This window comes from Orcinus orca, chromosome 16 (assembly GCF_937001465.1).
Source record: "Orcinus orca chromosome 16, mOrcOrc1.1, whole genome shotgun sequence".
Classification (NCBI taxonomy): domain Eukaryota; kingdom Metazoa; phylum Chordata; class Mammalia; order Artiodactyla; family Delphinidae; genus Orcinus; species Orcinus orca.
The window spans coordinates 28855218-28883116 of record NC_064574.1 but is presented as its reverse complement, the minus strand read 5'-3'; the positions used below and the strand labels follow the sequence as shown (position 1 = coordinate 28883116).

Below are 27899 nucleotides of genomic sequence, written 5' to 3'. Positions count from 1 at the left end.
AAACGTAAGGTAGATAGCTAGTGGGAAGCAGCCCCATAGCACAGGGAGATCGTGACCGCCTGGAGGGGTGGGATAGGGAGGGTGGGAGGGAGGGAGATGCAAGAGGGAAGAGATATGGGAACATATGTATATGTATAACTGATTCATTTTGTTATAAAGCAGAAGCTAACACACCATTGTAAAGCAATTATACTCCAATAAAGATGTAAAAAAAATAAAATTAAAATTAAAAAGTACTTAATTGTTGGCTGGAACAGGAGAGAAGTTAGAGGTGGAGGTGGCTGTAACACCAGGGCATGGAGTGAGTGCCCCTGCACGTAGGTGGAGGTGAGGGGATGTGGGTTCTAGTCCCAGATCTGTGCCAATGTGCTGTGCGACCGCAGGCAAGTTCCATACCCTTCTGGAAAAGGCCCCTTTTAGACCTTGGCTGAGTGAACTGAGGTGTGTATGGGGGCAGTGGTGTCACTTGGTTCACTTAGGGTCTCTATTTTCTACTTTTCTTTGGTCTTGAAGACCTGACCTAAGGTGAGTCCATCACTCATGGTTTACCACATGCTTCAGGACCATATGGCTCAGCCCTTGGGTGTGTCCACACCTCAGCTTCAAGTGCATTTGTCTCACAGATGAGAAAACAGAGGCTTGGAGGCACTCTGCAGCTGTGTTACTTGAGAGAAGGACTTTGCCTCTCACCTGCTTCACAGGGATGGCAGGAGCCCCGGAGATAATGACTGTGAAGCACCTGGGGCCGGATCTCGTACTCTGCAGGCCATGAGGGCTCCATTATTGGCCACTGCCTTTCTTGCCGTGGATCCTGCTTCTTGCTGTTGTCTCCAGCGTGGGCCTCTTGGCTGTAAGCCCCTGAGGCTGGCAGTGTCTCCTGCATGGGCTGAACACCAGCTGGGCCCCGGTCAGCATCTGACGCCCAAGGCTAGTGCCCCTCCACCCAGGATCGTCATGGGGACTGTGACGTGGGCCCGCCTGGCCTGCCGAGCAGCCCCGATGCTCACCCCACCCTGGGCGGCTGCCCTGCATCATTCCTCCCAGGACCACCCAGCACGGGGGGCTGCGGCCCTCCCCAGGCACCTCTATACATCCAAACCCACCAGGACCTCTGCTAAATTCCTCCCCCTTTTCTGTTTAATTTTGTATGATTATTTGGAGGGATAGTCAAAAGTTAAATTTTTTCAAAATTTAAAAGGCACCAAAAAGTACGCTATTCAAAAATCCCCTCCCACCTCAGCACACAGCCCCCTAGTTCTCCTTCCTGGAGACAACCCATCTAAATTCCTTTTTAAAACAATTAACCTTAATTTGATCCCCCCCGATTACAAAAATCATAAACATTCAAAGCAAAAACTAACTTCAAAAGAAAACAAAACAAAATCCCACCACCTTGAAACAGACACAAAAGTACAAACCAAAGCCCCACCCACAATCCCACCATCCGGATTTCCAGCGTTTTAGGATATGCCCTCCCAGACTGTTTTCAGTGCATATTCACTTTTCAAAAAATGAAGACAAAACACAAGATGGTTATCATGATATTGATTTTTCAATGTCTTGCCGGAACACTTCCTCATGGCTTCTTCCTTAATGACGTTGCCAGCTTTGTGATCTTCCACAGATGCTGCCTTATTTAACTGGCCCTAGCGATGGGCATTTGGGGATTTCTAGATTTCTCTATTATAAGAAACACGGTGGGCCCTGAGACCTCACTGCCTACTTGTTTATTTTCTTGTAACAAATTCCTACAAGAGGAAATGCTGGGTCACAAGGTACAGCCTTTTTTTTTTTGCGGTACGCAGGCCTCTCACTGTTGTGGCCTCTCCTGTTGCGGAGCACAGGCTCCGGACGCGCAGGCTCAGCGGCCATGGCTCACGGGCCCAGCCGCTCCGCAGCATGTGGGATCTTCCCAGACCGGGGCACGAACCCGTGTCCCCTGCATCGGCAGGCGGACTCTCAAGCACTGCGCCACCAGGGAAGCCCAGGTACGGCCATTTTTTAAGACCCATCAAACTGCCCTCAGTGAGTTCAGCAGGACTGGTTGTCCAATCCAAATCCGATTTCCTCAAGGCCAAGAAGTCTTGGTTCATCACCCTCTCAACAGGAGCTGTGAGCCCCTAACCCCACCTCCACATCCAGACTACGGCCAAAGCCCTCCTCTGAGCCTGGTGACCTAGGGGCAGGCTGAGTCAGCCGCAGGTCCTTACCTGGGCCCATCCCAGTCCTGGGTGAGTCAGCTGACCAGGGAGCAGGAACCCAGCTGGGACAAGGGCCGCCACCTTCCAGGGAGGGGACCAGACTCCATCAGCAGTGGCTAGACAAGGACGAGCAGCAGCACCTGGCCTGCAGGTAAGAGTGGGGCAAGGGGCCCCTAGAGGTGGGCACAGGGATAAGGGAGACCTGCTCTCACCTGTCTTCTTCCCTCCCTGTCCTGACCCTTCTGGGACTTCCAGGCCTTTTTCTCTCAAAGTGCTTTTCTCTGGCAGTGAAATGTGAACTGGGGCTTCCTCTTCTGAGCCCAGCCCTGGGCCAGGTTCAAGGGCTGGGTGATACTTATCCAGACATCACAAGGGCTCCAGGCTCCTCCTCACTGCCTGGGTCAGTTCTCACGGAGATGGGACCCACACTTTGCTCCTTGAAATGGGCCCCTGGAAAGCCAAAGAGCAACTCCCACAGGGAACTGAGTGGGGGCCTCAGTTTCTGTCACTTACTTCTCTGCCTGAAGCTGTTTCCATTAACAAGCTCCCTACCACGGCAAGGAGAACCTGCTGGGGGAACTGGGCCAGTGGCCTGATCTGAACACTGGTTTCCTCCTGCGGGAACTCCCATGCAATCAGGGGAACTGAATGAGGCAATGGATATAAAGGGCTGGAACATGCCCTCCACACAGCAAGCCTCAGAAAATGCTGCTTAAGATGGGGCTGCCGTGTGCTGGGCCAGCACTGCACTGGCTGCTGTACATACGGTGGCCCCAACTACTAACAACTGCACCACCATCACTTCTCGCCTGGGCTCGCTGTCCACCCGTGTCCCCTAATCTATCCTCCAGATGAAAGTCAGACCATGTCACTCTGCTGCTCAGAATTCTCCAGGGGCTCCCATCTCATCAGAGTAAATGCCAAGCCCTCGGCATGACCCACTAGACAGGACCTAGTCCCTCTCGCTACCTCTCCAGTCTCCTCTCCTGCTACTTCCCTTATGAACTGACTTCAGTCTCACTGGTCAGATGTTCCCTAAACGGAGGGCAGTGCCTTGCCCTCAGCCTCAATGCTTCTCCCTCCCCACTTAGGCTTTTACTCAAAAGCCACCTGTCACCCCACCCACCCACCCGCTGGCAGTGAGGCTCTTCCGCACCTCCAGGCTCTACCCTCCACTCTGCTTTATCTTTCTTCCCATCTCTTCCCACCACCTAACATGACATAAGCACTTATTTAATCCAGCTAGAAAGTGACACTCAAGGACAGATTTTTCTTTTGTTCCCTGCCTTATTACTGGTACTTAGAACAGTACTGGGACTTAGGTGCCCAGTAAATGTACTGAATGGACAATAGCTAACGATTACTGCATGCCCTTTATGTACTAGTGCTTTCTATACGTATCTCTTTTATTTAAGAATCTTTTAATTAATCTCCACAATAACTCTGTGATGCAAGTATTGTTACCCATATTGCAAAGGAATGAATGACATGCCGAAGGGACTTGTCCATGCTTGCTCTCCCAAGTCAGAGGCAGCAGTCTGAACCCATCCTGCCTGCCTCCAAGGTCCTTGGCTTCACCCTGCCTCTCCTGCGCCTGGGTTCAGGAGTGTCCGCACTCCTTGAAGAAGTCCACAGCTTTTCTCCAGCAGGTAGTGCAGCCTGAGAGAAGGAGGGGAGTATATGCTGGTGGCTTAGCAACAGCCTCTTCCCTTCCAACTCACCACGTCCCTGGGCTAATTTGGCCTTCCAGGAGCTGTTCCTCTGACACTCTAACCCACGCTTCCCTCCCGCACGCTGTCTTCTGAAGGATGGATGAGTTGTCCATGGGAACAAGTGGGCGTCCCATAGTTTCAGCTCTTTGGAACAAAGTGTTCCAAAGGAGTGTTCTCATTCCGAAGTCCAAAGATGGGGGCTGGCGACCCCTTTTCAGCCCTGCTGGTCTCTGAGGACCTGATTGCTGCTTTGTTGTGGGAGTTGTTATTGCTCAGAATACAGCAGCTCAGGGATGGAAATCCTGGAAAATGCAGTGGGAGAGGAAAATTTCTCTGGGTGAGATAGGTTAGATGGGTTCCTTTCTTTTCAGAGGAGCCAGTTAATTTCGGGAAGTCATCAGCACCGAACTGAGCAAACTCTTCCATGGTCAGACCGCAGGAGCCAGCCTTTCAATCTACCTCATCAGGGCACTGTTTTTACTCCCCTTCTAGGCCAGGGTTTTTCTTCAAAGGACTTTTTGGGGCTTTCTCTTCCCCTTGGGTCTGCTTTTCTACTTCTTTAAGGAACAGTAACTGGATGCCTGCTGTGTAGCAGGCAGTGGGCACAGCACTGGGGCTTCAGAAATGAGCGACATTCCTGACCAAAGAGGGCGACAGGCAAACAAATACAGCTCAGTGGAAATCCAACCCAGGAAATGCAGAAGACCTTGCTCACAGTGGGTGCTTAATAAACAGTAGTGGAATGAATGATGAATAGGCAAATATGAGATTCTGTGGTCTAGAGAAGGGAGGCTTGCCTAACGCTGTGTTTGTTTGGCTGTGTGGGGTATTAGTTCCCCGACCAGGGAAAAAGCAAGAAGCCGGGTGAGTTTAGCCGGCCAGCAACCCGCGGGGCAAGGAGACCGCCATTTGCCACCCCACAATCGCAGGATACCCTGGGAAGCGCCCGTAGGCACGCGCAGCCCCGTGCGGGTGACACGCACGCGCCCTATCGGCGCGTTCTAGTGGCTTGGCGGGGTTTTTGCGCAGGCGCTGTAACCCATAGCAACCAGGGGAGGTCGCCTCAGGCGGAGTTTGGAGCTACCGGAGCGTCAGGGTGGGGAGTCGTTTGAAGAGCTTTGATCCAAGATCGTTGGCCAGATTGGGAAACTGAGGCCTGGGGTGAAGAACAGACCCTAGGAACCGTTGGGGCTTTCTCCAGTGCCCGAGTGCTCGGAGTTTTGTGCCTGGCTGCATTCAAAAAGCGGGAAATTGAGGCTGAGGGAGGGGGCGGGTTCGTCTTGAGTGGTGGTTCAGTGTCCCCCCACCCCGGGTTAAAAAAAAATAAACGTGATGCCCTCTCTGTACTATAAAGGAGAAATGAGAGCAATGAAAGTAATTTATAATAAACGAATATGCCCTTCATTATGTAAAAACTCAGGCTGGATGACGCCTGGTCACGTCTGTACCTAACTTAAAATGAGAAAGTTTGGATTTAATAGATAGTATTCAACTAAGTTTTGCCAAAGTTTACATTCATCATCTTTTGTTTGTTTGGCTGTGTGGGGTATTAGTTCCCCGACCAGGGATGGAACCTTCTTCCCCTGGGTTGGAAGGCGGATTCTTTACCACTGGACCACCAGGGAAGTCTCTCTATGTGGCATCTTGAGTCGAAGGTTAAATGTATTGTATACAGGCATGCCATCACTGTGACAGCTACAAACGCAGACACACATGGGTGCGTTCTGGTGACTCACCTGTGCTCAAAAGGATTGACAGTGATTTTCCACAATGGTGAACAAAACAATAACTTCCTCGGTTAAGCTGGTGTATACATTTCTGGATAATATATTGTATATTAAAACCAGGGAAAGTTTCATTGTATTTGTATATAAAACAGGTTATAAACAGGTTTTTTGCCTCCATGAAGGTTTGGCAGGGTATTGGAAAGTTGTGCAGGACAGCTTTGTTGGGGTGAGCTGTTCTGTGCATTACAGGGGGTCTGGGTCTCTACTCCCTGCTTCCTAAATGCTAGTAGTGTCCCCTCAGTCATGTGACACCCAAAAATGCCCCCACAAATTTCCAATCTGTTCCTTGGAAAACCACTGATTTATTCAGTCGAGTAGCAATTTTTGCCGGCATCCATGTGCTGGGTGCTGCTTTGGTGGGGAGGCATAGGGTGGTGAACAGGACACAGTCCCCACCCTTCCGATTTGGGGCCCGGTATGAGGAAATACCCAGATAGTAATCACACAATATGATAAATAACTTGACAGTAGGGGCGGTACAAGTCAGTTTGGGAACACATGAAGACCTGGCCAACTAGCAGGGGGTCCCATGGTCTGAAAAAGCCAACCAGAGAAGAAACATTTGAGCTGAGCCTTGAAAGAGCACCATGCAGAGAAGGCTGGTGTGCCAAGCAGAGGGATCAGCATGACTGAAACAGATCCAGTGTTGCTAGCACGCAGTGGACACTCCAGTGTTGTGAATGAGTAGATGGATGACTGAATGAGACACGCATATTTGCTGGCAGGGAGCCATTCCCCACTATATCATGAACCGCTAAACCTGCCTCTTGATTCCACCCAGGGCCCAAACCTTAGTTGAGAGTAGGTGGCAATGGTGAAAGGGTCCCAGACACAGAGGAAGGGTTGTGTGGTCTTAGCCTGGGAGTGATTTCCAAGAAGTAGATCTCTGATTCTGCTCTCCCAGAGGGCAGCTGTTAAAATATAACCAGCTCTGCAGCTTTAGTGTTTGAAAAAGCAGGGCAGGAGTGCCTAATTTTCACACCTGTCGTTCATGTGTGATCCTGGTAGCAGGGCATGTTTTTGGCAAATGGTACCTCCTGAGGACTGTCCCGAGATAAAAGTTTCCCAGAGTGTGTGCACAGTGGAGAAGACCACAGACGAAGTGGTCTCTTCCCCCAGCTGATTTAAAGGAGGTCAGGGCCAGTCTCTCTCACCCCCTAGGACAATCCCTGTCCTCTTGAGATGATCATTCCTGCCCCAAAGGCTAAGGCAAAGATCTGCAGCTGCCTGCCTGCAGGAGCCAAGCAGGCAGCATAAGTCAGCTGGATGGGCACTTCGGGAAGCAAGGAGGTGCGTGCAGCCCCATGTTATGGCAGGCTGCGACTTGGGCCTGGCTGACTGTTGCCGTGTATGATTCCTGCTCTTGCATTGCCAAATAGTGTGATTTTTCTTTTCTGTACAAGTTAGAAGTGAAGAATTTTATATCTCCAGATTTTAAAATGTTGGCACTAATTCAAATGAAAACAAAACAAGTCTGCGAGAGGCGAACAAAACCTGTTTGGGACCTCTCATCCTTGTTTCCATCCTAGGAAGGTGCATGTCCATAGGACATCAGAGCTTTACTTTACAAGGAGAAAAGTGGAAGCCCAGGCAGAATGCATTGCTTCTGGAAATATTATTGCGTTGGTGTCCGTGCTAGGGGCTAGGAGTTCCATAGCAAATTAGAAGGTCCAGTTCCTGCCCTTCTGGAACTCCCAATAGGTAGACAAAGAGGCAACTACAGGAGTAGTGAGTGATCAACAGAGTAGGAACATGAGTTGGGTGAGGAGGGGGCTTTGGGGGCGGGGGGAGCACAAATCAAGGCAAGCTTCCGAAGCGAAGAGCCTCTGGTCTGGGACTTGAAAATAACTGGGAGTTAGCTAGGCAGGGAGTGGAGGGGGTAGAAACGTATTCCAAATAGAGGGAACAATAATACATGCAAAGGCCTGGGGACAGGAGAAAATTCGATTAATTCGAGGATCTGAAAGCAGCTCATTATGGCTGAAGCTGAGGGTGGGGGCTGGGAGAAGGACGTGTGGAAAGAAAGAAAGCAGGAGAGGGCTTCCCGGGTGGCGCAGTGGTTGAGAGTCTGCCTGCTAATGCAGGGGACACGGGTTCGAGCCCTGGTCTGGGAGGATCCCACATGCCGCGGAGCAGCTAGGCCCGTGAGCCACAACTACTGAGCCTGCGCGTCTGGAGCCTGTGCTCCGCAACAAGAGGCCGCGATAGTGAGAGGCTCGTGCACCGCGAAGAAGAGTGGCCCCCGCTTGCCACAACTAGAGAAAGCCCTCGCACAGAAACGAAGACCCAACACAGCAAAAATAAATAAATTAAACTCCGACCCCCAACATCTCCTTTAAAAAAAAAACAAAAAAGAAAGCAGGAGAATTAGGCAGGGGGGTGCAAGCAAATGTCTATAGGGTCTCAGTGCCAGTGAGTAAAGCGGTCTTGATGTAAGAGACAGCAGAGGCTGGTGGGGTCTGGGACGCCCGGGAGTCAGCTGCGACTCAGCTGTAGCCACTCAGCAGCGGTCCAGGGTTGCCAGAATGTCGTGTTTTTCAGGAGCAATGTGAAGTTAGATTATTAAAAGCAGCGTCTTGGACTTCCCTGGTGGAGCAGTGGTTGGGAATCTGCCTGCCAATGCAGGGGACATGGGTTCGAGCCCTGGTCCAGGAAGATCCCACAGGCCTCGGAGCAACTAAGCCCGTGTACCACAACTACTGAGCCTGCGCTCTAGAGCCCCTGAGCCACAACTACGGAGCCTGCGTGCCTAGAGCCCGTGCTCTGCAACAAGAGAAGCCACCGCAATGAGAAGCCTGCGCACCACAATGAAAAGTAGGCCCCACTCGCTGCAACTAGAGAAAGCCCGCGTGCAGCAATGAAGACCCAACACAGCCAAAAATAAAATTAATTAATTTTAAAAAAAAAGCAGCGTCTTGAGTTATGCATTTAGGGGGCTAGTTTGAATGTATAAAGCACTTGGCAACAGATTTTTTTTAAAACATCTTTATTGGAGTATAATTGCTTTACAATGTTTGCATCTGGCCTTTGAGCCACCAGTTCCAATCTTTGGAGGAATCGTAAAGGGAATGTGGGCTTGATTCTGAGAGTGTGGAGCCACTGGGGGTTTTCAGCAGCGCGTGACATTCCAGCCTCATGCAGAAAGGGCCTGGCGGCTGGAGAACAACAATAGAGGAGCTAGGACTCATTGGAGATGTTGTGGTACCTGCAGAAGGGCGGGGAGATGGTGGAGGTCTGCAGACAGCATGGGGATTAGGGATGGGATGTGGGAGAGATGGGATTTGACGGCAGATTAGGAGGGATGGGGGAGGTCGTTGGGGAGTGTTAAGGTTGATACAAGGGTCAAGGCAGCAGGTACAGAGGAAGGATGAGGAACAGGGATGGATGAAGATGACCTTAGCCCCTGTGGGTCACTCAGGGGAGATGCCCAGAGGATCTGGACCTGGTCCAGAGAATGTGGGCCCAGTGGGGTGAATAGGACACCCCTTGACCCCAAGGAACTGCAGTTCAGGTGGGAAGACAGACTGAGGACGATTGAAGAGTCCAGGGCCGGAGGCTGGCCCAGAGTCTCTTCTGAGGGCAGGGCCCTTGGGAGCAGCAGTGACCTCATTGTCTGAGAAGCCAGGGTGGGAGGGCGGGGCAGAGACATCCAGCTAGTGACGACTGGCCCAACAAAGGCCCGGAGACGTGACAGAGACAATGTGTTAGTGGGTAAACGGAAAAGAATCCAGAAAGACAAACTGCTCCTTCCTCACATTTCAACTAGGAAGGAAATAAAGCATTTCTGTGAGGTAATTTCTTTGAATTTCTTTTGGTACCTTGCTCTGAGGTCCCTGGTTCTCCTCTGGACAGGTAGAAGGCATTCAGTAAATGTTTATCGTGCTTCCCCCCATTTCCTTCTCCCTCTGGAGCAATACTCTACTGAGTGTATAAATTCTGCTACAGTTTGTGTGCATGTTTTTAAGAGTTGCCTTTGGCCTTACCTCATTGTGGTCAAGATCAAGAGTCACCAGTGAGACCGGAAGTGGCTGGTATGCAGCAGGAGCTCAAATGCCCAGAGATGGAGAGGGCTGTGGGGGCTGGGGAGGACTCCTAAAGCGCCTGCTGCCTTTCTGTTGTAATATTAAGTCCCCGCCCACTTGACACTGGACTGAACCCTGCGTAGTTGCGGGATGATGCTGTGCAAACCCCTGACGGTGGCCGGGTATACAGCAGGTACTCACTACCCACCAGCTGGACTGGATCTAGGTCTTGAGTGATCAGACCTCATAAGCCTCTCTGACCTTTGAAACAGGACAGGGAAGGACGTGGCCCCCAATCCTGCTTTGCCTGGTCAGCATGTGCTAGGTGACCCTGGGTCTCAGGTTCTAAAGCCCAGAGTCAGCTGAACATGGTGGGATGGGATTTTTGCGGGGTTGAGAGCACAGGCTTGGGAACCAAACAGACTTTGGGTCAAATCCCAGCTCCCCCATCTCTAAAATGGGGATAATAATACCTTTGTGACATCTTTCTCGTCCTGAGAGTGCTGAGTGGCACATGTCCGTGCCTCCTCTCAGCCCTCAGCCCTCCTCACCCTCTGTGCCCTGCAGCGTGTTCCAAAGAGCAGCCATGTCCACCCTGTACCCATCTCTGGAGGACCTGAAGGTGGACCAAGCCATGCAGGTAAAGTGCCAGGCTACCAGCCTGGGGTCCCCTGACGGGGCCTTCTGGATTGTGCCAGGGTAGCTAAGAGAGGCTTGTCTTGGGTCAAGTGCTGGGGACCCCTGGGAGTTCCTGACTGGCCCCAGGGCATGCAGGTCCCCACTGCAGGGCCTGCTGGGCAGAGCAGGTGTCCAGAGGCCAAGGCAATGGAATTACAGCAGGTGGAGAAGACCAAGCAGCTGCAGACCGGCCGTCTGGTGCCTGCTCTATCCCAGTGCTTCCTGCATCCGGGTTCGTGTAGAACCCGTGCTCTAGGACAAGCTTCCAGAGTAAACCCCCGTGGTCGTGGCGTTTGGCCTACTCGGCCCCCAGAAGCCCTTTTCTCCTTCCGTCCCACATGAGGGCCTAGTGGGTTTTGAGAACTGGGGGCTTTTCGACTGAAAATCTGCCTTGGCTGCCTCAGGTAGTAAACGAGTGACATTTGGTGGGTCGCGGGCCCCTGGGAGAACCTCCTTCCAGAAGCGTGGACATCTGCAGACGCCATATTTACTCCAAGGGTCATGGACACCCCCCCTCAGGCCGCCAGCATACCTAATGCCCTGAGCCCCAGCCTCAGGGAGCCCCAGGCCTCAAGGGCTCTGGGGCTCATGGCCACAGCTGACTGGCACTCCCCATCCATCCCCAGGCGGAGGCCAGAGCCGTACCCAGGATGCCCGCCCTGCCGGGGCAGGGAACAGACTCCCAGCCTTCAGGTGAGTGGGCTGGGGTTCTCCTGCCTCAGAGTGACCTCTGCTGGACATTTCCGAGAGCCTGCGTCCTTCCTGCCGCTGAGCCGTGGGCACTATGCAGGTTGACCCTCCCTAGAACCCCCCCTTTGAGGGGGACACTGAGAAACCTGCAGCTTTGTGAGGCCACTGACTGCCCTGACTTGGGGCCACCAAGGAAGGCTGCATGTGGAGACCAGGACGTGTGTGGTGGCCCTGGAGCTGCTCGTGGCCGTCTTGATTCAGGCCCCGTGGTAGCAAACTTGAACTCAGGCCCAGCTCTTCTCCTCCTCACCATACAGGTCCCCAGCGCTGCCCTCGGGTCTGGCCGGTGCCAAATAAAATCAGTTAAATTGAACACCAAAGTGATACATGAGGTACTCAGCGTCCCAGGCTGCTCCTGGAGAAAGCAGACCGTCTGAGGGGAGGACCCACAGTGCCAGTGAGCGTTCCTGGGAGTGCAGAGCCAACTCAGGGGTATAGTGCATTCTTGGGAGTAAACAGCATCCCCAGGCCCTGTTTCTTAATAAAAATGAGTGACCACCTGGGAGCCAGGCAGGTGTGGCTAATCTCAGGCCCGGAGTAACGCCTTTCTTCTTCCTTCCTTCCCTTCCCATCAGTTTTGTACCCAAACCTGGCGGAATTAGAAGGTTATATTGGTCTTTCGTTCTCCAGCCACGAAGTCCAGCAGAACCTGCCTCAGATTCCAGAAGGTGCCAGTGTAGGTATTTGTCTTTTGCCTGATGGGCCCTCCTTCTTGGTCTTACCATTTAAACAGACTTGAATCTCCTCTTTCCCCAGCGTTGCTGCGCCTCTGTTGTTTTTTTTGCGGTACGCGGGCCTCTCACTGTTGTGGCGTCTCCCGTTGCGGAGCACAGGCTCCGGACGCGCAGGCTCAGCGGCCATGGCTCACGGGCCCAGCCGCTCCGCGGCATGTGGGATCTTCCTGGACCGGGTCATGAACCCATGTCCCCTGCATCGGCAGGCGGACTCTCAACCACTGCGCCACCAGGGAAGCCCCTGCGCCTCTGTTTTTTGATGGCACTTCGTATTTTCAGCCTTCATTAAAAGTGCTGTGGGGTTTCGTGGTTTCCTGCGGGCCTTGGGGCTGAAGGGCCACTGCCTGCCCTTTGACCTCTGACCTGCTGGCCTGAGCCTGCTGGAGGAGAAGGGAGGACATTAAACCTGGCCTGAGCCTGGGTGCTTCTACTGAAGGGCTGCCTGTGACTTGACAGCAGCTGCATGGTTAGGCAGAGCCCGGTGGGAAGGGGCTTGTCATCCAGCCCCACTCCCCAAATTAAACAATAATGCTTGATTCCTGCTCCGCATGGCTTCAGGGAGCAAAGGAAATCATAACACTGAAATATTCACTCCTGAAAATGTATTCACCTATAGAATCAGTCCCAAACCCTCTCCCAATCAGCTCCAGCCTCCCTGCGGACCATCTGTCAGCTGTCCCTGTCTGCCAGCCCCTCCCTGGTCCAGTGCAAATCGATTGCACAGTGCAAATGCAAATCTTACTAAGGCCGCAGGATTTCATGAAATTGATGGAAATGAGGATGAGAACTGCCACACTGACAAATGAGGATTTCATAGGAAAAATCAGAAAGGATGAGGACATGTGGGACCCTGAGAAAAACTGGTGACACCCTGGGGTGTTTCTCCAAAATGACGCTCTTGACAGTCATGTAGGGAAGTACACACATGAAGCAAATAGGTCATGTTGCAGATAGTCCAATTTTAATCCATTGATTTAATCCCTCTTTGGCCCAATAATTAGGACAACCTAAATTTTGATAAAAAATGACAGATAGGGCTTCCCTGGTGGTGCAGTGGTTGAGAGTCCGCCTGCCGATGCAGGGGACACGGGTTCATGCCCCGGTCCGGGAAGATCCCACATGCCGCGGAGCGGCTGGGCTCGTGAGCCATGGCCGCTGAGCCTGCGCGTCCGGAGCCTGTGCTCCGCAACGGGAGAGGCCACAACAGTGAGAGGCCCACGTACCGCAAAAAAAAAAAAAAAAAAAAAGACAGATAATGCATTTTTATAATTAAAATTTTTTAGTTATTTTATTTCATTTTAACTTTTTATTTTTAAGTAATCATAAATTCATAGGAAGTTGAGAAGATAGAGAAGTCCTTTGTGCTCTTCACTCAGTTTTCCCAGTGGTTCCGTTTTATGTAACTACACTATAACGTCAAAACCAGGCATTTTACATTGGTACAATGTGTGTCTGTTGTTCAATGTCATTTTATCACCTGTAACCACCAGCGCGATCAAGATAGAGAACTATGTCATCACCACAAAGGTATCTCTAGTGTTGCCCCTTCATAATCGTTCCCAGCCTCCCTCTCACCATCCGCAGCCCCTTGGCAACCACTAGCGTGTTTTTGTCCCTATAATTTTGCCATTTCAGAAGGCTATGTAAGTGGAATCACGCGGTTTGTGACTTTTTCAGATGGACTCTTTCCACTCAGCATCATGCCCTGGAGATCCTTCGAGGCTGTTGCCTGTATCAACAGTTCATTCCTTTTTATCGCTGGGTTGTGTTCCATGGTGTGTCTGTACCCCCAGTTTGTTTAACCTCTTGAGGGACATTTTAGTTGTTTCCAGTTTTTGTCTATTATAAACTAAGCTATTATGGATGTTTGTGTACAGCTTTTTGTACGGATGTAAGTTTTTGTTTCTCTGGGATAAATGCCCAGGAGTGCAATTCCTAGGTAGTGTTATAACTGTATGGTTAATTCTTTAAAAAAGGAAGTGCCAAGCTATTTCCAGAATGGCTGTGCTATTTTATTTTCCTGCCAGCAATGCATGAGTGTTTTCAGTTTCTTCACATCCTTGCCAGCATTTGGTATTATCACTGTTTTAAATTTTAATCATTATGGTAGGTGTGTAGCATTGACTTATCATTGTCTTAATTTGCATTTCCCTAACGCTAGTGATGCTGAACATCTTTTCATGTGCTCAGTTACCAGCTGTATATTCTTTTCAGTAAAATGTTTCTTCATATTTTTGCTCATTTTCTAAATGGATTGTGTTTGTAAGTCAACTTTTGAGACTTTATTCTAGACCCCTTTGTCAGATATTTGATTTGTAAATATTTTCTCCCACTGTGTAGCTTCTCCTTTCATCGTATTAAAAGGGTTTCTTGCAGAGCAAAAAGTCTTTAATTATGATGAGGTCCAATTTATTGATTTTTTTCTTTTGTGGATTATGCTTTAGTGTCCTAAGAAATTTCACTGAGCCCTAGGTCCTAATGATTTTCCCTTTTACTTCTAAAACTGCTATAGTTTTATGTTTAAATTTATGGTTGAATTTGAGTTAATTTTTGTATAACCTGTGGAGTCCGTGCTCACATTTTGCCCACGGATGTTCAGTTGCTCCCTCACCATTTGTTGAAAAGACTCTTCTTTCTCCAGTGAATTGCTCTTGCACCTCTGTTAAGAAGTAGTTGCCCCTCCTTGTGTGAGGCTATTTCTGGATTCTCTCTTCTGCTCCATGATCCATGTGTCTGTCGCTCCCCAATACAACACTGTCTTAATTACTGTAGCGATACAATAAATCTGGAAATTTGGTAGAGTGATTAATCCTGTTTTATTCTTTTTATCAGAATAGTTTTAGCTATTCTAGTTCCTTTGTCTTTTCATATAAAGTTTAGACTAACCTTGCATGTATCTACAAAACATCTTGTAGAGATTGTGATAAGAATTGCATTAAATCTGTACATCAATCTGGGGACAGTTGACAGCTTTACTGTGTTTTCCCAATCCATGAATACAGAATATCTCTCTATTTATTTAGATCTTCTTTGATATCTTTTATCAGTGTTTTTTTCATTTCCAGCATACAATTCCTGCATATGTTTTATTAGATTTACACCTAAGTATTTCTTTTTTTTTTTTTGAGTGATTGTAAGTGGTATTGTATTTTTAATTTTAGCTTCCACATGTTCATTGTTAGTATTTAGAAGTACAATTGATTTTTTTGTATATGTTGGTCTTGTATCCTGTGACCTTGTTGAACTCACTTATGAGTTCTAGGAGTTTACTTGTAGTTTACTTGTAGTAAACTCTAGGAGTTTACTTGTAGATTCCTTGGAATTTTCTAGTGAAGTATCATCTCATCTGCAAATAGAGACCATTTTATGTCTTCTTTTCCAATCTCTATGCCTTTTATTTCCTTTTCTTGCCTTATTGCTCTGGCTAGTTTTTCCATTACTGTATTTAATAGTAGTGGTGAGAGTGGACATCCTGACCTTGTTCCAGATCTTAGGGGGAAAGCACTCACTCATTTTGGTATTTTACCTTAATTTTTTTCAAGGCAGAGATCAACTTGAGCCCATTTCCCCCCATCGTTCACTATTTTCTGTGGAACTTTTATTTTTAAGTGGATTTTAAAGGGCTCTTCTCCTGACCCCAGTTTGCCTTGGAAAACGAGGACCCCTTTCCTATTTACCTGTCCTCTCTTCTCTCCCTACTTTCCCGGCTGTTTTTCAGGGGTGTGGACTTTGACGCCCCCTAGTGGCGTCATTGAGCCATGTTCCCTCTCGCCCGCACGCGGGAAAGTGTGTGAGCTGGGGTGGACTACGACCCAGGGTCCACTCCATTCTCCTTACCCCATCCCTGCTCCCACCCCCGGGACTCTTGTGGCACGAGGCCCCAGGCGCTGGCTGACCGCCTGCTCTTCTGATGTCTGCAGGCAGCGGTCTCGGGCCCCTCACCGGACCAGGTGGTGGCGCCGGTGTCCGGGAACAGCTTGGGCGTGCTGCCTGGGGAGGTCAAGCCCGGGGTGCGCGAGATCCACCTGTGCAAGGACGAGCGCGGCAAGACGGGGCTGCGGCTGCGGGCCATCGACAAGGTGGGACTGGGGGTCGGGGGGAGAGGAAGGGCCCCGCGGAGGGCGGAGGGCGAGCCCGCGTGCTGGACAGCGCCTGCCCGCTGCCCGAGTTGCCCGCCCTCCGCGCGCCTCCGGGGTTCTGGCCGCCTCGTCCACCAGGGGGAGAGGAGGCAGAGCAGGGAGCCCCATCCACAGTAAGGAAGGGGCTGCGCGGGCTGGGAGCCGAGGCCCACCTGACCCTAGGCCAGGCTCTTTCTCTCAAGCCCCTCCTACAAGGCCCGAGGGCTGGCTCTGGGTTGCGCCAGGGATCCTCTACCTGCCCCTCCGTGGGCTCCTTGCCTCCTTGCCCCCCAGTCAAAGGGATCTGGCTTCTGGGCGGCTGTCTGCAGACAGTGGAAGCCGGGGGCCCTGGATGCCAGTGTGAGAGGCCTTGTAGTCCAGTGGTTGGGGGTGCAGCCTCCAGTTGGGGTTGAATTCCTGACTCCGTTGCTTCCTAGCTGTGTGGCCTGGAGCGTTTCCTCGCCAGGAAAATGGGGTTGCCCTTGTCTGCTGCGCAGAGCTGCAGTCCCAGTGCCCTGCAGGCTCTGGGAGGATCGGGAGGCAAACAGCAGCTTGGAGGAGGGAGCTGGGCTCATGGTGGGCCGGGAGAGCTGACTGTGGGGACCGCCTCCCCCAGGGGCTCTTTGGGCAGCTGGTCCAGCCCAACACCCCCGCGTCCCTGGTGGGGCTGCGCTTTGGGGACCAGATCCTGCAGATTGATGGACACAACTGTGTCGGGTGGAGCACAGACAAAGCCCACCGGGTGGTGAAGAAGGCGTCGGCTGAGAAAATTGTCATGGTTGTCCGGGACAGGTGAGTAGCTGGGTCCCAGGAGCCTCTCTGTCCACCCCCAGCCACGCCCCAGGCCCAGCTCACTGTCCGTCCCTGCCAGGCCATTCCAGAGGACCGTCACCATGCACAAGGACAGCACAGGCCATATCGGCTTCGTCATCAAGAAGGGGAAGATCATCTCTTTGGTCAAAGGGAGTTCTGCGGCCCGCAACGGGCTCCTCATCAACCACTACGTGTGCGAGGTGAACGGGCAGAACGTCATTGGGCTGAAGGTAAGCTAGGCAGAGCAGCGGCTCTGTCCCGGGACGTCAGGGGCTGGGACACGCCAGGTGGTAGGCAGGTTCGTGTCTGTGGGTGGGCTGCTGCCCCCACCCCAGCCTCAGTTCCTCATCCTAAGGCTGCCACAGGGATTCAATGTGACAAGGTACACAGAGCTTCGAGCACAGTGCATGCACAAAGTAATTGCTCAGTAAATATAAGCTATTGTTACTTACACGTGGAGGCCAGAGGTGTGACAGGGAGCCGGGGGGTGGGGGTGGGGGTGGTTGATGACCTGTGTAAGGACGTAGGTGCCCAGGTGGCTCCTGGCTGCATGGACACCTCCTTACTCTGTGCGGCACTTCTGTTTGTATCCTGGATCTTGTTCAGTAATAGGAATATTTTAGAAAATTGCTCTTCAGAAGTCCATTTCTGACCTCTTTTTTTGCCCTCCCAAGGGGGTTTGCATGGCGAGTTTTATCTTTAAATACAGAAGGAGCAAGTGGTCTAGGCCCAGTGCTGTGACCCGGACTCGGGGGTGGGTGCCTTTGGGGAATGGACCCTGGAGGAGGATGAGTCACGCCGCTTCTGGCCCCTGGATAAGTGAGAGTGGTTTATCCCGACTTGATACCACCAGGACCGAGAGTGCTTCTTAATCCCAGCTGTGGTTTAGAGTGAGGGTCCCTGCCCTGCTGCAGCCAGGGCTTTGGGGCTCACAGGTAGGGCTCCCCGGGTAGAGGTGGCTTGGGCGGTGGCATCTCACTCCACAAGTGGCAGAGTCTTTTAAGCCAGTTATCCCCTTCACAAGGGCCATCACCATCACCATTCCTGTTGCACATCTTCCTCCCTGTGCCTGACAGTCTCCCCACCTTCCCTGGAGGCTTGTCCTGCTGGCTCATGAGCATAGTGACCAGCAAGTCCTTCCTAATGTCTGTCTGACATCCCTCCTGCTGCATCTCTCCCCTTCCTTGGGGATTAGGCATGACAGTCCAAAGGGAATCCATTGTAGCTAAAAAGCTGAGTACAGTAATACCAGCTCTGAGGGGCTGGCTCTGCTGGGTGTGAGTGGACCCACTCCTTTCAAAGCATGGCAGTTCTTTGTTCTTATCTGTTCTGGAGAGCAGTCCTTCTGAAATGTGCTGCAGATTCTCTCGTCCTCACTGATGGTTCAAGGCTTCCCTATGAACTTATCAGTTATCCTACCAAACAATGGCGTGAGGCTCTAAGGACTGGGCCTGTCCCTTTGCTGAATGGCCCCAGATAGCTATGCGTCTTGAGATCATTTATCTTCTCAAAGGTCTGTCTATTTCTACTCTGTGGCCATCACTAGTCCCACCTAGCACATCTTCTCCCATTTATCCTGGAACAGCTAAGAAAACACATACCTGGGTTAGACACCTGTGTAAAGTAAAGGTCATGGTGTCTGAGTAAGGGCCAGAGGCTCTTCTAATGGCCATAGCGTTTGTCTTTGGACTGTTTGGCACACTTTGTGTAGATGCCTTTTGTTTCTTGTTCTCCCCATGATCTGAATGGCTTCTGCGGGCCTCTCTTTTCACTAGTCAACAAGATGTAAGAGGAAGAAGTACCACACGGGCTCAGCTCAGGCTGACAGGAGCCCAGGGGAGAGGGTGGGGGAGCCCCTGCTGTGCCCCCACTGCACGGTTATTCTCTTTGTGCTTTGGGTCCAGAACCCGAGTGTGACGGGGTCCTGGGCAACGGCATACATGTGTGCTTGGTGAGATTCCCAGGGCTCTTTGGGGACAGTCACGTTTGTGAGGCCCTGTTAGGTGTCAGGCCCACACAGGCCCTCGAGCTGAGGGTGGGAGGGGCACGCTCATTTTACTGACAGGGCCTCAGGTGGGAGGCCCACGTTCTGGTTCACCTGAGGGGCAGCCCTGTCCCTGATGTCAGAATGTCAGTGGCATCCTTCAGCGGGGGCCGTGCTGACGTCTCCACAGAGGTGCCTTCAGAGTTTCCCCTGGCCCCCGGGGTGACCGCTCACTCACCCCTTCTCCAGGACAAAGAAGTCACGGAGATTCTGGCCACAGCCGGGAACGTCATCAACCTGGCCATCATGCCCACTGTGATCTATGCGCACATGGTCAGAAAGTAAGCCTGGTCCCCTCCTGCCCCTCCCCCCTCAGCTCCCCACCTCCCGTCCACCCAGGCTTCCTCAAGGCTCCTGCAGAGCCCAGACCAGCCTGCCCTCTGCTCTCCTGCCCTTGCCTCCCTTCACACTAGCCAGTGGCTTCTGGTGATTTGAAGGTCTTAGACTCGGAAGTGAGGGTCCACAAGGCATGCACAGGCTTTGCGGGGATGGGGGAAGGTGCTGCCAGTGTTGGCGACTGTCCTTGTTGCTGTATCTAGGTTGTCCCCAGCCCTGCTCCACCACACCATGGACCACTCCATCCCTGACATCTGAAGCCACGGGAGAGCAGCTCAGCCCTCTCACCCTCCAGCAGGAAAGGGAGAGTCCTCAGGGGACAGACTGTGGAGGCCTCTGCCTGGGGGCGGGGCTGTCTCGAGGCGGGCGTGTTCTGGGTGGGGCAACATTGGATCACATGGGCCTGTCCTTTATACACACTGGCCTCCTTGCAGCCTCAGCCTCTTAACTGGGCTAAGGCAGGGGCAGGGCCCACAGGCAGTGATTCTCTGAGCCGATTTAAATGCTGGGCACGTAGGCAGGCCGACTAAACACTTCCTAAAGTTGCAGCTGGGTCCCTTTCAAACTTTTGCCTCTACCAGTAAAACATTTCCACGGTTTGAGAGAACAAATACATTTTTTTGGGAGAATTGTTTCTTTTTCCTTTAGTTGTTCTTTGTCACAAACTGTATTTAGTTATAACCCGTCACTGTCTTTGAATAAAGATTTGATTTTACATAAAATCCCTTCCTCAAAAGTAACTGAAATTCCAGAATCTTCTGTCTCATGACATGCCAGAGCTGGTTTTCTTTTAAGCAGTGGTGAGACCAAGGCCTTTGCTACATATTGCCTCTGAGAGCAGTGACTGGGCTTTGCCACCGTCACATGCCGCCGGTCCGGGGCATGGATGGCTAGAGGGGGACAGTGTGGGGCCCTGGAAGGGGGCCCTGGCTTTTGCGCACCCCCTGCTCAGCGACTGCAGCTGGCTTCCGCATCTGCAGAACGGGCGTGAGGACCACTTCAAGGGTGCTGGAGAGGATGGAACACGTGCACTTACAGGGCCCCACGGGTCAGACGGGGGGCGTGGGGTGTGCCAAGTGACCCCCTGGAGGGGAGTCAGAAGCACGCAGCTCTCTGGTTCCCTCAACCTCAGGAAAGATCTGTCTGCTCAGCTTTTCCCAGGATGCGTGTTATGACTCCCATGCAGGTGGGGACAAGTGTGAGCCCCCTTCATCCCCCTTGCCCCCACCCCCAAAGGACACAATATAAAGAAAACAGGCCAAGGATCTTGTTGTGTTTTCATGCTTTAATTCAGAGCTGTCTGCTGTAGGTACAACTCTGTCTGATCAAAAGGACAAAGAAGACAAAAGTGAAGACCCCTCCCCACCTCCCCCTCCTGTATCCCCTGAATTCTCTGTCAAGGGCATGGCTGAATGTAGCAGTGCACTGTGACTTGTGTGCACTGATCCCTAGGCCAGGGGGGTAATGATTTCCCTGGGCAGAGGCCCCTCTGTAGGCCTTTACCCCAGAACCTTGTCATCTGCCCCCACCCCACCCCCCAAGGTGCTGCCAGATACCCCTGTGCTAGTGGCGACTGGGAAGGGTATTCAGTGAAAAGCTAAGTTATCCCCTTGGGAGATATTTGGGATAAACTCCATTTGAGGCCAGCTCTCTGAGCAGAGTCCCGGCCCCAGACTGATTTCTGCTTTGAGCCTGGACGAGAGGAGCAGCACAACAGCTCTGGACTGGACCCTATAGCTTAGGAGAAGCCACTTCTGGAGGTGGGACCCCAAGGGACCAGCAGTTCCAGAAGGTGGTTCCTGAGAACATGGTCCCTTAGGATCTAATCAGCTCTGGCCAGAGGCTGGGGACAGACCCCAAAGATCTCTGCTGCAGAAGCGGAGGGCGGGAGGGAAAGGTCACAGCCCAGCAGGAGGTGGTATTAAGCAGGAAGGAAAAGGGGAGCCTTGGAGGATGAGCACTTAGCGGGAGGCCCCCGGGCCCTGGCCTCGCTTCCTGGTCCCACATCCTGTGTCCTGCAGTCAGGGCTTGGAGCCTGAGCCCGTGGGCCGCTGCGCCTCCGCCTCCGCCCCTGGGAGCTGCCCAGGCAGCGCTGCCCCTTTTGCATAGATGCAGGATACCGAGCACACACATGCACACACGCACAAGCCGGGGCCTGGCCGACACCGTCCCAGCGTCTGTCCCAGGCCTGGGCCAGAGAGCTGCCTCCTCCACCGACAAGAGGCAAAGCCCGTCAAGGTCCCACCAGACCCCCCAAAAGAGAGGCACCCCCAACACTGTGGGCTGGAGGCCCTCTGACCAGACAGGCAGGTCTTGAGCCACAGCAGGAGCAGAGGGCGGGGCCAGCTCCGCTCACCTTGTCCAGAGTCCTCGGTCCACGCTCTTCACGAGCGGCTCCTCCAGCATCAGGGACAGAGCGGACCACAGCCCCGGCCCTGACCACGTCCATCAAAACACAAGACACAGTAGGAAGGCCACAGACAGCAAGACGCAGACCGGAGCAGAGCGGCTACGCAGCTCGACTAGATTCCAGTGGTGAAAAATATATAGATTTTATGTTGTCAAATATAATAGTCATACATTTATTTTCTCGGCAAAGCTGTTGACTATTTCTAAGGAGACACCACGCAGCTCCGTGAGGACGCGGCACGGGAGGCGGGGTCCGCGGCCAGTCCTGGCTTGGCTTTGGGTTTGTCCACTGCCGCTCCACGTCACGACCCCCAGGTCCCGTGGGGCAGCCCAGCCTGGCCCCAGAGTTTGGGTTTGGTTCGACTGGGGTGGAGGGGTGCTCCACAAAGGATGGCAGGTCTGAGGCCCAGAGCGAGGAAGGGGAGCTTCGGAGGCACAAAGCGCGTGGCAGAGGGGCTCTCCCCACAATGGCTGGGCCGGCTGCCCACCCCCAGTGCATGCAGGCATCCCCCCTCAAGTAGGCGGCACAGAGAGGAAGGGCAGAGCCCATGCGTCAGGCAACAGCTGTCGGAGCAGCGGGGGTGGGCAAGCAACCTTGGCAGAACCAGAGTGGCCCCTAGGCCAGAGGGGTGAGTGAGATACAGGGTCCCACCAACACCCTCCCCCCGCCGCAATGTAGGGCCTAACTCTGAAGAGTGGGTGGGATGACGAGATAGGTATAAGCCCTGCAGAGGAAGAGGAATGGGTTTACTCTGTAAAATAATAATGCAAATAACATGTCAGCAGCTTTGCAGAGGGACCTAGATGTGGTCCCGGGGAAGGAGGGGGGCCAGTGAACCTTCCCAGGCTGACTGGGCTTGGGCTGGGAGTCCCACTCCACCCCCTACCTGGGAAACATCCCAGGACACCCTGCTTAGGCCTGGACGGACATCATGGCTTCAAAACCTCATCTTGCCATTCATCCCGCTGGAATTCCCCTCAGAGGCAGAAAGGTGTAAGATTTAGGAATCCTTATCCTAGAAAGCAAGCAGCCACGTCACAGGAGACCCTGGGATGCGTGAGAAGCAAGCCCCAAAGTGAACACAGTGCAAAGCAGAAGCTGGTCCTAAGGTCCCCGGATAAACTAGGGCGTGCTCCAGGGCAGTCAGACCTGGAGCAGTCAGCTGGCGGTTGCCGAGTCCAGCCCTGCCTCCCAGGCTGCAGGGCCCTGTCTCAGAAGGCTGGAGGTGCCCCCTTAAGCTGCCAGCCCCCGCCTCCTCCTTTCCTGCTGGCAGCGTCTCCAGACAGGAGCTGGGCTCAGGCTAGCGTTCACACCCCGGCACTCGCCTGTCTGGCTCTCACAAAATTATCTGACACACTCAGAAGCGCCAGGAGGAAAACAGATGTGGGGAAGCTCTGGGACGAACAGACAGACACAGAACCCACACCGCCCTCTGCCCATCACCATCTTTCCTCCAGCCCTTGGCCTTGACCGTGCTCCCAAAGCGGGGAGCAGCCGGAAGGGGATGGAGCTCAGCCCAGGCCAAGTGGTTCCAGACCCGCTCGGAGTCCCGGTCAGTTGCCTGTACTTTGGGTCGCAGCTGCCTCCGTCTGAGGAGGTAATACCGGCCCAGAAGCCTGGGCTGAGGGCAAGGGGTGGCTTGGGAGAGAAGGCTTGGGGTGGGCAGGGAACTGGACAGGACATGGGGGTGGGGGATGGGGAGGCTTGGCACACAAGTTAAGCCCGGCCTCCCCAGATCAGCACACCAGAGACTTCCTGAGCAGGGGCTGCCCTGTGTGAGAGGCCAGGTGGGCAGGGGGGCCAGGTTGGGGGCCTCACCACCTTCTTTCTCTGCAGTGTGTCCCATCCCTGTGCCTCCCTGCCCTTGGTCTCTCTCTCTTCCCTTCTCTCCTGTTGCAGTTTTGGGACACCTTCCCCCACCCCCCGCTCCCAGCCCCTGACACTGTTACCATTCTGAAAACACCACCTCCAAACCCAAAACTAAATAAATAAGATGATGCCCCACGGGAAGGTGCGAGAGGGAGGACGGCACCCCTACAATCGGTAGTCAGGCCTCCGGAGCCCGGGCCGGGATGGGGCCTCAGAGCTGCGAGCTGCCGCCTGCAGCAGTGCTGGCGCTTGGGCCCTGCTGGCTCAGCGAGCGACAGCTGATCCTGCGGATGGAGTGCAAGGCCACGGTGCAGCAGCCCCGCAGCAGGGAGCTGATGTTGTAAATGGGCTGGCCCTGGCGCCGCTGGGAGCGGCAGAGCCAGGCCACCGTGGGCACGGCTGGCACCACCACCGCCAGCAGATCCACGATATAGTGGCGGCTCCAGTAGCTCCTGGGCTCCTTCTCGGCTGCGGCCGCCTCCTCCTCCTCTTCCACGGGGCACACCACGCCCACCGACGGGCTGGGGTTGGGGTTGGCACCAGGGTGGTGTGGGGTGGGCCCCCGCGTGATGGGCTCCGGGGCCTCGAGCTCGTCACCCACCGTCACCACCACTGCAGAGTTGGGGTCTCTGGGCCCCAGGGGGTGGGGATCCAACTCCGGGCACCTGTCCCCTGACTTGGGGACTGTCCCGGAGACCTGGGCCTTGGTCACTTTCTCCAGGATGGTGTCCAGGTCCGGCTGGTACTGCACGAAGTCCGTCTGGATGGCGCGCTCCTGCATGCAGCTGGCCTGCACGCCGGCCTCCGTGCCGCACAGCAGCTTCTCGTAGGTGTTGCTGGCGGGGAAGCGGGGGCCCAGGCTGAAGGAGCCGTGCAGCGAGGAGCCCTCCTCGGGGCCGCAGTCCACCCCCGAAGATAGCAGGCTGCTGGCCTCCAGTGCATCCGTCCGGCTCAGAGTGTCGTCGGTCGCCGCGAAGCCACTGTCAGCCCCGTCCTCCACAGAGGCGCCTGGGTGGTCACCCGGCAGGCGGTCGCCGCAGACAGCGGGGTCGCTCAGCTTTGTGTAGGTGGAGCTACGGGTAAGGGAGCGGGCGGGGGACCCGCCGGCCGACTCGGCGGCGCCGTCCTCCTTGGCGAAGCCGTTCTGGGCCACCTCCATGCTGTGCAGCAGCGTCTCCAGCTTCTTGTTCTGGATGTTGATGTCCACGAAGTACTTCTGCAGCCCCTTGTCCTTGTCAATCAGGTTGTTCTTGACGGTGTCGATGACCTGCTTGAGCTGCTTGATCTCCTTGCGGGCCTCCTTCAGGGCCAGCTGGGCCTCCACGCGGTGGCACTCCTCCTCGATCCAGTCCTCCTGCATGCGCGACAGCTGCATCTTCAGGTCATCGATCTCCGTGTCCCTGTGAGCAGATGAGACACACATGCTCACCGCCTGGCCTGTCACCATCACCAAGGACAGACAAGGAGGGGGCTGTCCCCAAGGACACAGGGCCTGTGCTGCTGCCCCTCAGAGCTGAAAACAAAGGAACGACTCAGAGTTCCTTCCTCACCCTCTTTATTCCGTCGGGGAAGCAGTGGGGACGGGAGAGGGGCCAGGGCTCAGGACACGAGAGACCTCCTCTTCAGGGACGAGAATGAGCCACCATCTCCTTGCCACCCCCTAGAGCCAAAATGCAGACAACTGTCCACATTTATATCCACTACCCAGAGAAGACAGCAGACGATAAAGATTCTCAGTTTAAAGACGCTACCGCTATAAAAACTTAATACATCCATTTAAAAATCTTAACATAAAACAACAAAAGCTAAACCTAAAATCTCTACTCTGCAGAAATGGATGTGGCCTCCTACAAAAGCCGGTGGTGGAAATTTTCAATGGAGGCGATTTGGCCAGAGACCCCGGGGAGAGAGTGATGATCCACTTTGTTTTTATGAGAGAAATTACTGCCTTGAATGTAGCTGGTAATTTTACATCTTCCCTCAAGTGGAGGGATGAGAAGTGGTGGATGAATCAGAGGAGAATGATGAGAACAGAGTGGCTGTCTTTTATCCATGCTAGATGTTTCCTCTCTGTATCTACTGTAGAGAGGGAAGACCCAGAAGATTGCCGGAAAAGGCACAGAGCTATTCCCGAAAGAAGAGGCAAGAGCAGGCAAACGAGACGGTCAGAGGACTCTTGTCTAGAAACTCGCAGGCTTTTAAAATCCCTGAGGCATAGATGAATCCAAGGGGTGCAGGGGAAGGAGGTGAAGTAGAAAATGATGCCATCAAGTCCAGAGGTAAAGCCAGGGTGAGACTGAACAGGATGGACCAAAAGCAGTGAGAAAGGAGGAGACTCCTTCATGGGACTGAACTCCCACCCTGGGTGCTCCTCCTTCGGCAAACGTCTTAGTGATCCGGCCCACACGCAGCCACTCAGCCCAAACCCTACATTCACACAAATAAAATCCAAAAGGCACGACATCACTTTGGATTTTATGAGTCCAGCAGAGTGACCAACCCAGCTCAAGCACCATGTACTTTTCAAAGTCAAATTAGAAATTCAGGAAATGGGCCCAGGAGTCTCACTCCACAAAACACTGAAGGGACTGGGCCTGCGGGGCTGCAGCGGCCACAAGGTCAGCAATGGCATCAACTGGAAGGGGAAGGAGGGGAAGGGCTGCCCAACAGGATACAGCTTGGCGATGGACGTGGGATGGCAGCAGGGACCTGGAGCTGCTCAAGAGCTACGATAACAGACATCCCCACAGGTGTGGGGATAACGTTCATTCCTCCTGCCTCAGGGTGGGGCGCTCACTCTAGGATAACCCTCCTCACTGACTCTGAGCCCTGGCAGAAAGAGTGAGTTTGAAAGGAGGGACTGGGCATGCTCAGCTCAGCTGGGCCCCACTCCTCCTGGGAGCCAGCAGGACCCCAGAGCTATGGCTTCCCAGCCCTGTCTAGGTCTCAGGGGGCTGCAGGATGTTACATTTGAACTGGGTCTTATAGGATGAGTTTTCCAAAGGAGCAAAATGAGAGAAAGGGTATCTTAGAAGTGGGGACACAATATATGAAAGCACAGCGTGTAGAAGCAGAGCTCCTTCTCTGAGGAGGAAGTAGGCTACAGCGGGAATGAGAGGATCAGACTGAATGCTCAGAGCCTGTGAGGAGGCTGACGATACAACAAGTACAGAATGGCCACAGGTACTACAAGAGTATCAGGTGCAGAGGCCGGGGAGCTGAGGTGCAGGCGTGTCCACTACAGGGCGTCCTGCCCAAACCACACAGGGCAGACTGTCTGCTCTGAGCCACAGGGCAGCCCTAGAAAGGAAGCAGGGAGATGGGCTGTCTGCTTCCTGAGGACATCAGTGTAAATGGCCAAGCAGACGCAGGGCATCAGTGAGAAGACAGTGGGAAATAGAAATAGAAATCCTAGCTCTACAGACAAGGAGGTCCACAGAATGCCACCTCTACCCTCCCCAAGTTCAAAAGCACAACAGATACAAACTGGATCAGCTACCTGGCAGAGCTCTGGTCAAGAGAGACACGGTCACGCTCACTGTGTGCTCCAGTTTACATGGAATATAATAGACAAATCCACAGAGGCAGAAAGATTAGTGGCTGCCAGGGACGGCGTGGCTGGGGAGAGATGGAGCGTGATTGTTACTGGGAACAGGGTTTCTTTCTGGAGTGATGGAACTGTTCTAGAATTAGATACTGTTGATGGTTGCACCGTTCTGTGAATATACTGAAAATCACTGAATTGTTTACTTTAGATAGGTGAACTGCATGGTATGTGAATTACATCTCAATAAAGCAGTTATATTACAAAGAAAGAAAGAAAGAAAAGATGAAGGAAGGCGTGGTAGTGGTGGCCTCCCCGCCTGCCCTCCAGCGCCCTGCACAGCACCCTGTCCAGCTCACAGTCGGCTGCGTATCCGAATTGACACAGTCTGGAGAAGACGGGTAGGTGATGAAGAGATCAGAGGGCAGCCCTGAAGCTTCGATCATAAAGATGAAGCCACCAGCCTGGAAACGGGGAGGCCGGGAGGATCAGGTCTGGAGAATGAGCTCAGACGGGCCCACGGGGGCTCCTGGGAGACCCCTGGGCTGGGTGGGAGCTCCGAGGAAGGTTTCTCACGATCTTACATCATCTATACGTGGATGAGGAGGAAGGCTTCTGGGGCCTGAACTGGCGGGTCACGAGCCCCTGGTGACCCCCTGGGAAGAAGCAAAGGAGGGCTAAGGGGTTGTTTCTCCCCCACAGAGACAGGTCAGCCAGGAAGAGTGCCCTGTGCCGCTCCTCCCCAGGTAGAAAGGAGCCAGGGCACGAGAAGTGGCCAAATGGGGCTGCCAGGCTACAACTGGGAGAGCACTGCCGTGGGTGGGAGGCCCGATAGACCCTCGCAGGGGAAACTGCTCCCGGCCTGGCCCCAAGAAGCTACC

The 27899-nt window shown here is 53.4% G+C and overlaps 2 protein-coding genes across 18 annotated transcripts in view; one reads left to right on the top strand and one right to left on the bottom strand.

Annotated features, from left to right (window-relative positions):
- Window positions 1-2203: 2203 nt before the first annotated feature.
- On the top strand, window positions 2204-19917 carry SDCBP2 (syndecan binding protein 2). Of its 4 annotated transcripts, XM_033433397.2 has the most exons (9): window positions 2204-2352; window positions 10290-10362; window positions 11027-11093; window positions 11726-11826; window positions 15805-15963; window positions 16619-16794; window positions 16874-17045; window positions 19049-19140; window positions 19399-19917. In XM_033433397.2, exons 2-9 carry the CDS (start codon window positions 10309-10311, stop codon window positions 19451-19453), a joined length of 876 nt encoding a protein of 291 aa, XP_033289288.1. In that variant the 5' UTR covers window positions 2204-2352; window positions 10290-10308; the 3' UTR covers window positions 19454-19917. The 4 variants fall into 4 exon arrangements, with proteins under 4 accessions (XP_033289288.1, XP_049555842.1, XP_033289290.1 ...); XM_033433396.2 differs by lacking the exon at window positions 2204-2352 and having other exon boundaries at window positions 9369-10362; XM_049699885.1 differs by lacking the exons at window positions 2204-2352; window positions 16619-16794 and having other exon boundaries at window positions 9362-10362; window positions 16836-17045.
- Window positions 19918-20460: 543 nt separating this feature from the next.
- Window positions 20461-27899, bottom strand: part of SNPH (syntaphilin) — a 41943-nt gene continuing 34504 nt past the window's right edge. For all 14 annotated transcript variants that reach the window (XM_049699874.1, XM_049699879.1, XM_049699882.1 and 11 more), the window contains one exon: window positions 20461-24874. In XM_049699874.1, the coding sequence (XP_049555831.1) occupies window positions 23686-24874 (1189 nt within the window). In that variant the 3' untranslated portion in view covers window positions 20461-23685. The remainder of the gene's footprint in view (window positions 24875-27899) is intronic.

Excerpts from the sequence above, each read along its gene's own strand:
- SDCBP2 (XM_033433396.2), top strand. The coding sequence starts at position 10,237 with ATGTCCGTGCCTCCTCTCAGCCCTCAGCCCTCCTCACCCTCTGTGCCC. Across the intron at positions 10,363-11,026 it reads AGGTGGACCAAGCCATGCAG|GCGGAGGCCAGAGCCGTACC; the intron begins GTAAAGTGCCAG and ends ATCCATCCCCAG. Across the intron at positions 16,795-16,873 it reads GTCATGGTTGTCCGGGACAG|GCCATTCCAGAGGACCGTCA; the intron begins GTGAGTAGCTGG and ends CGTCCCTGCCAG.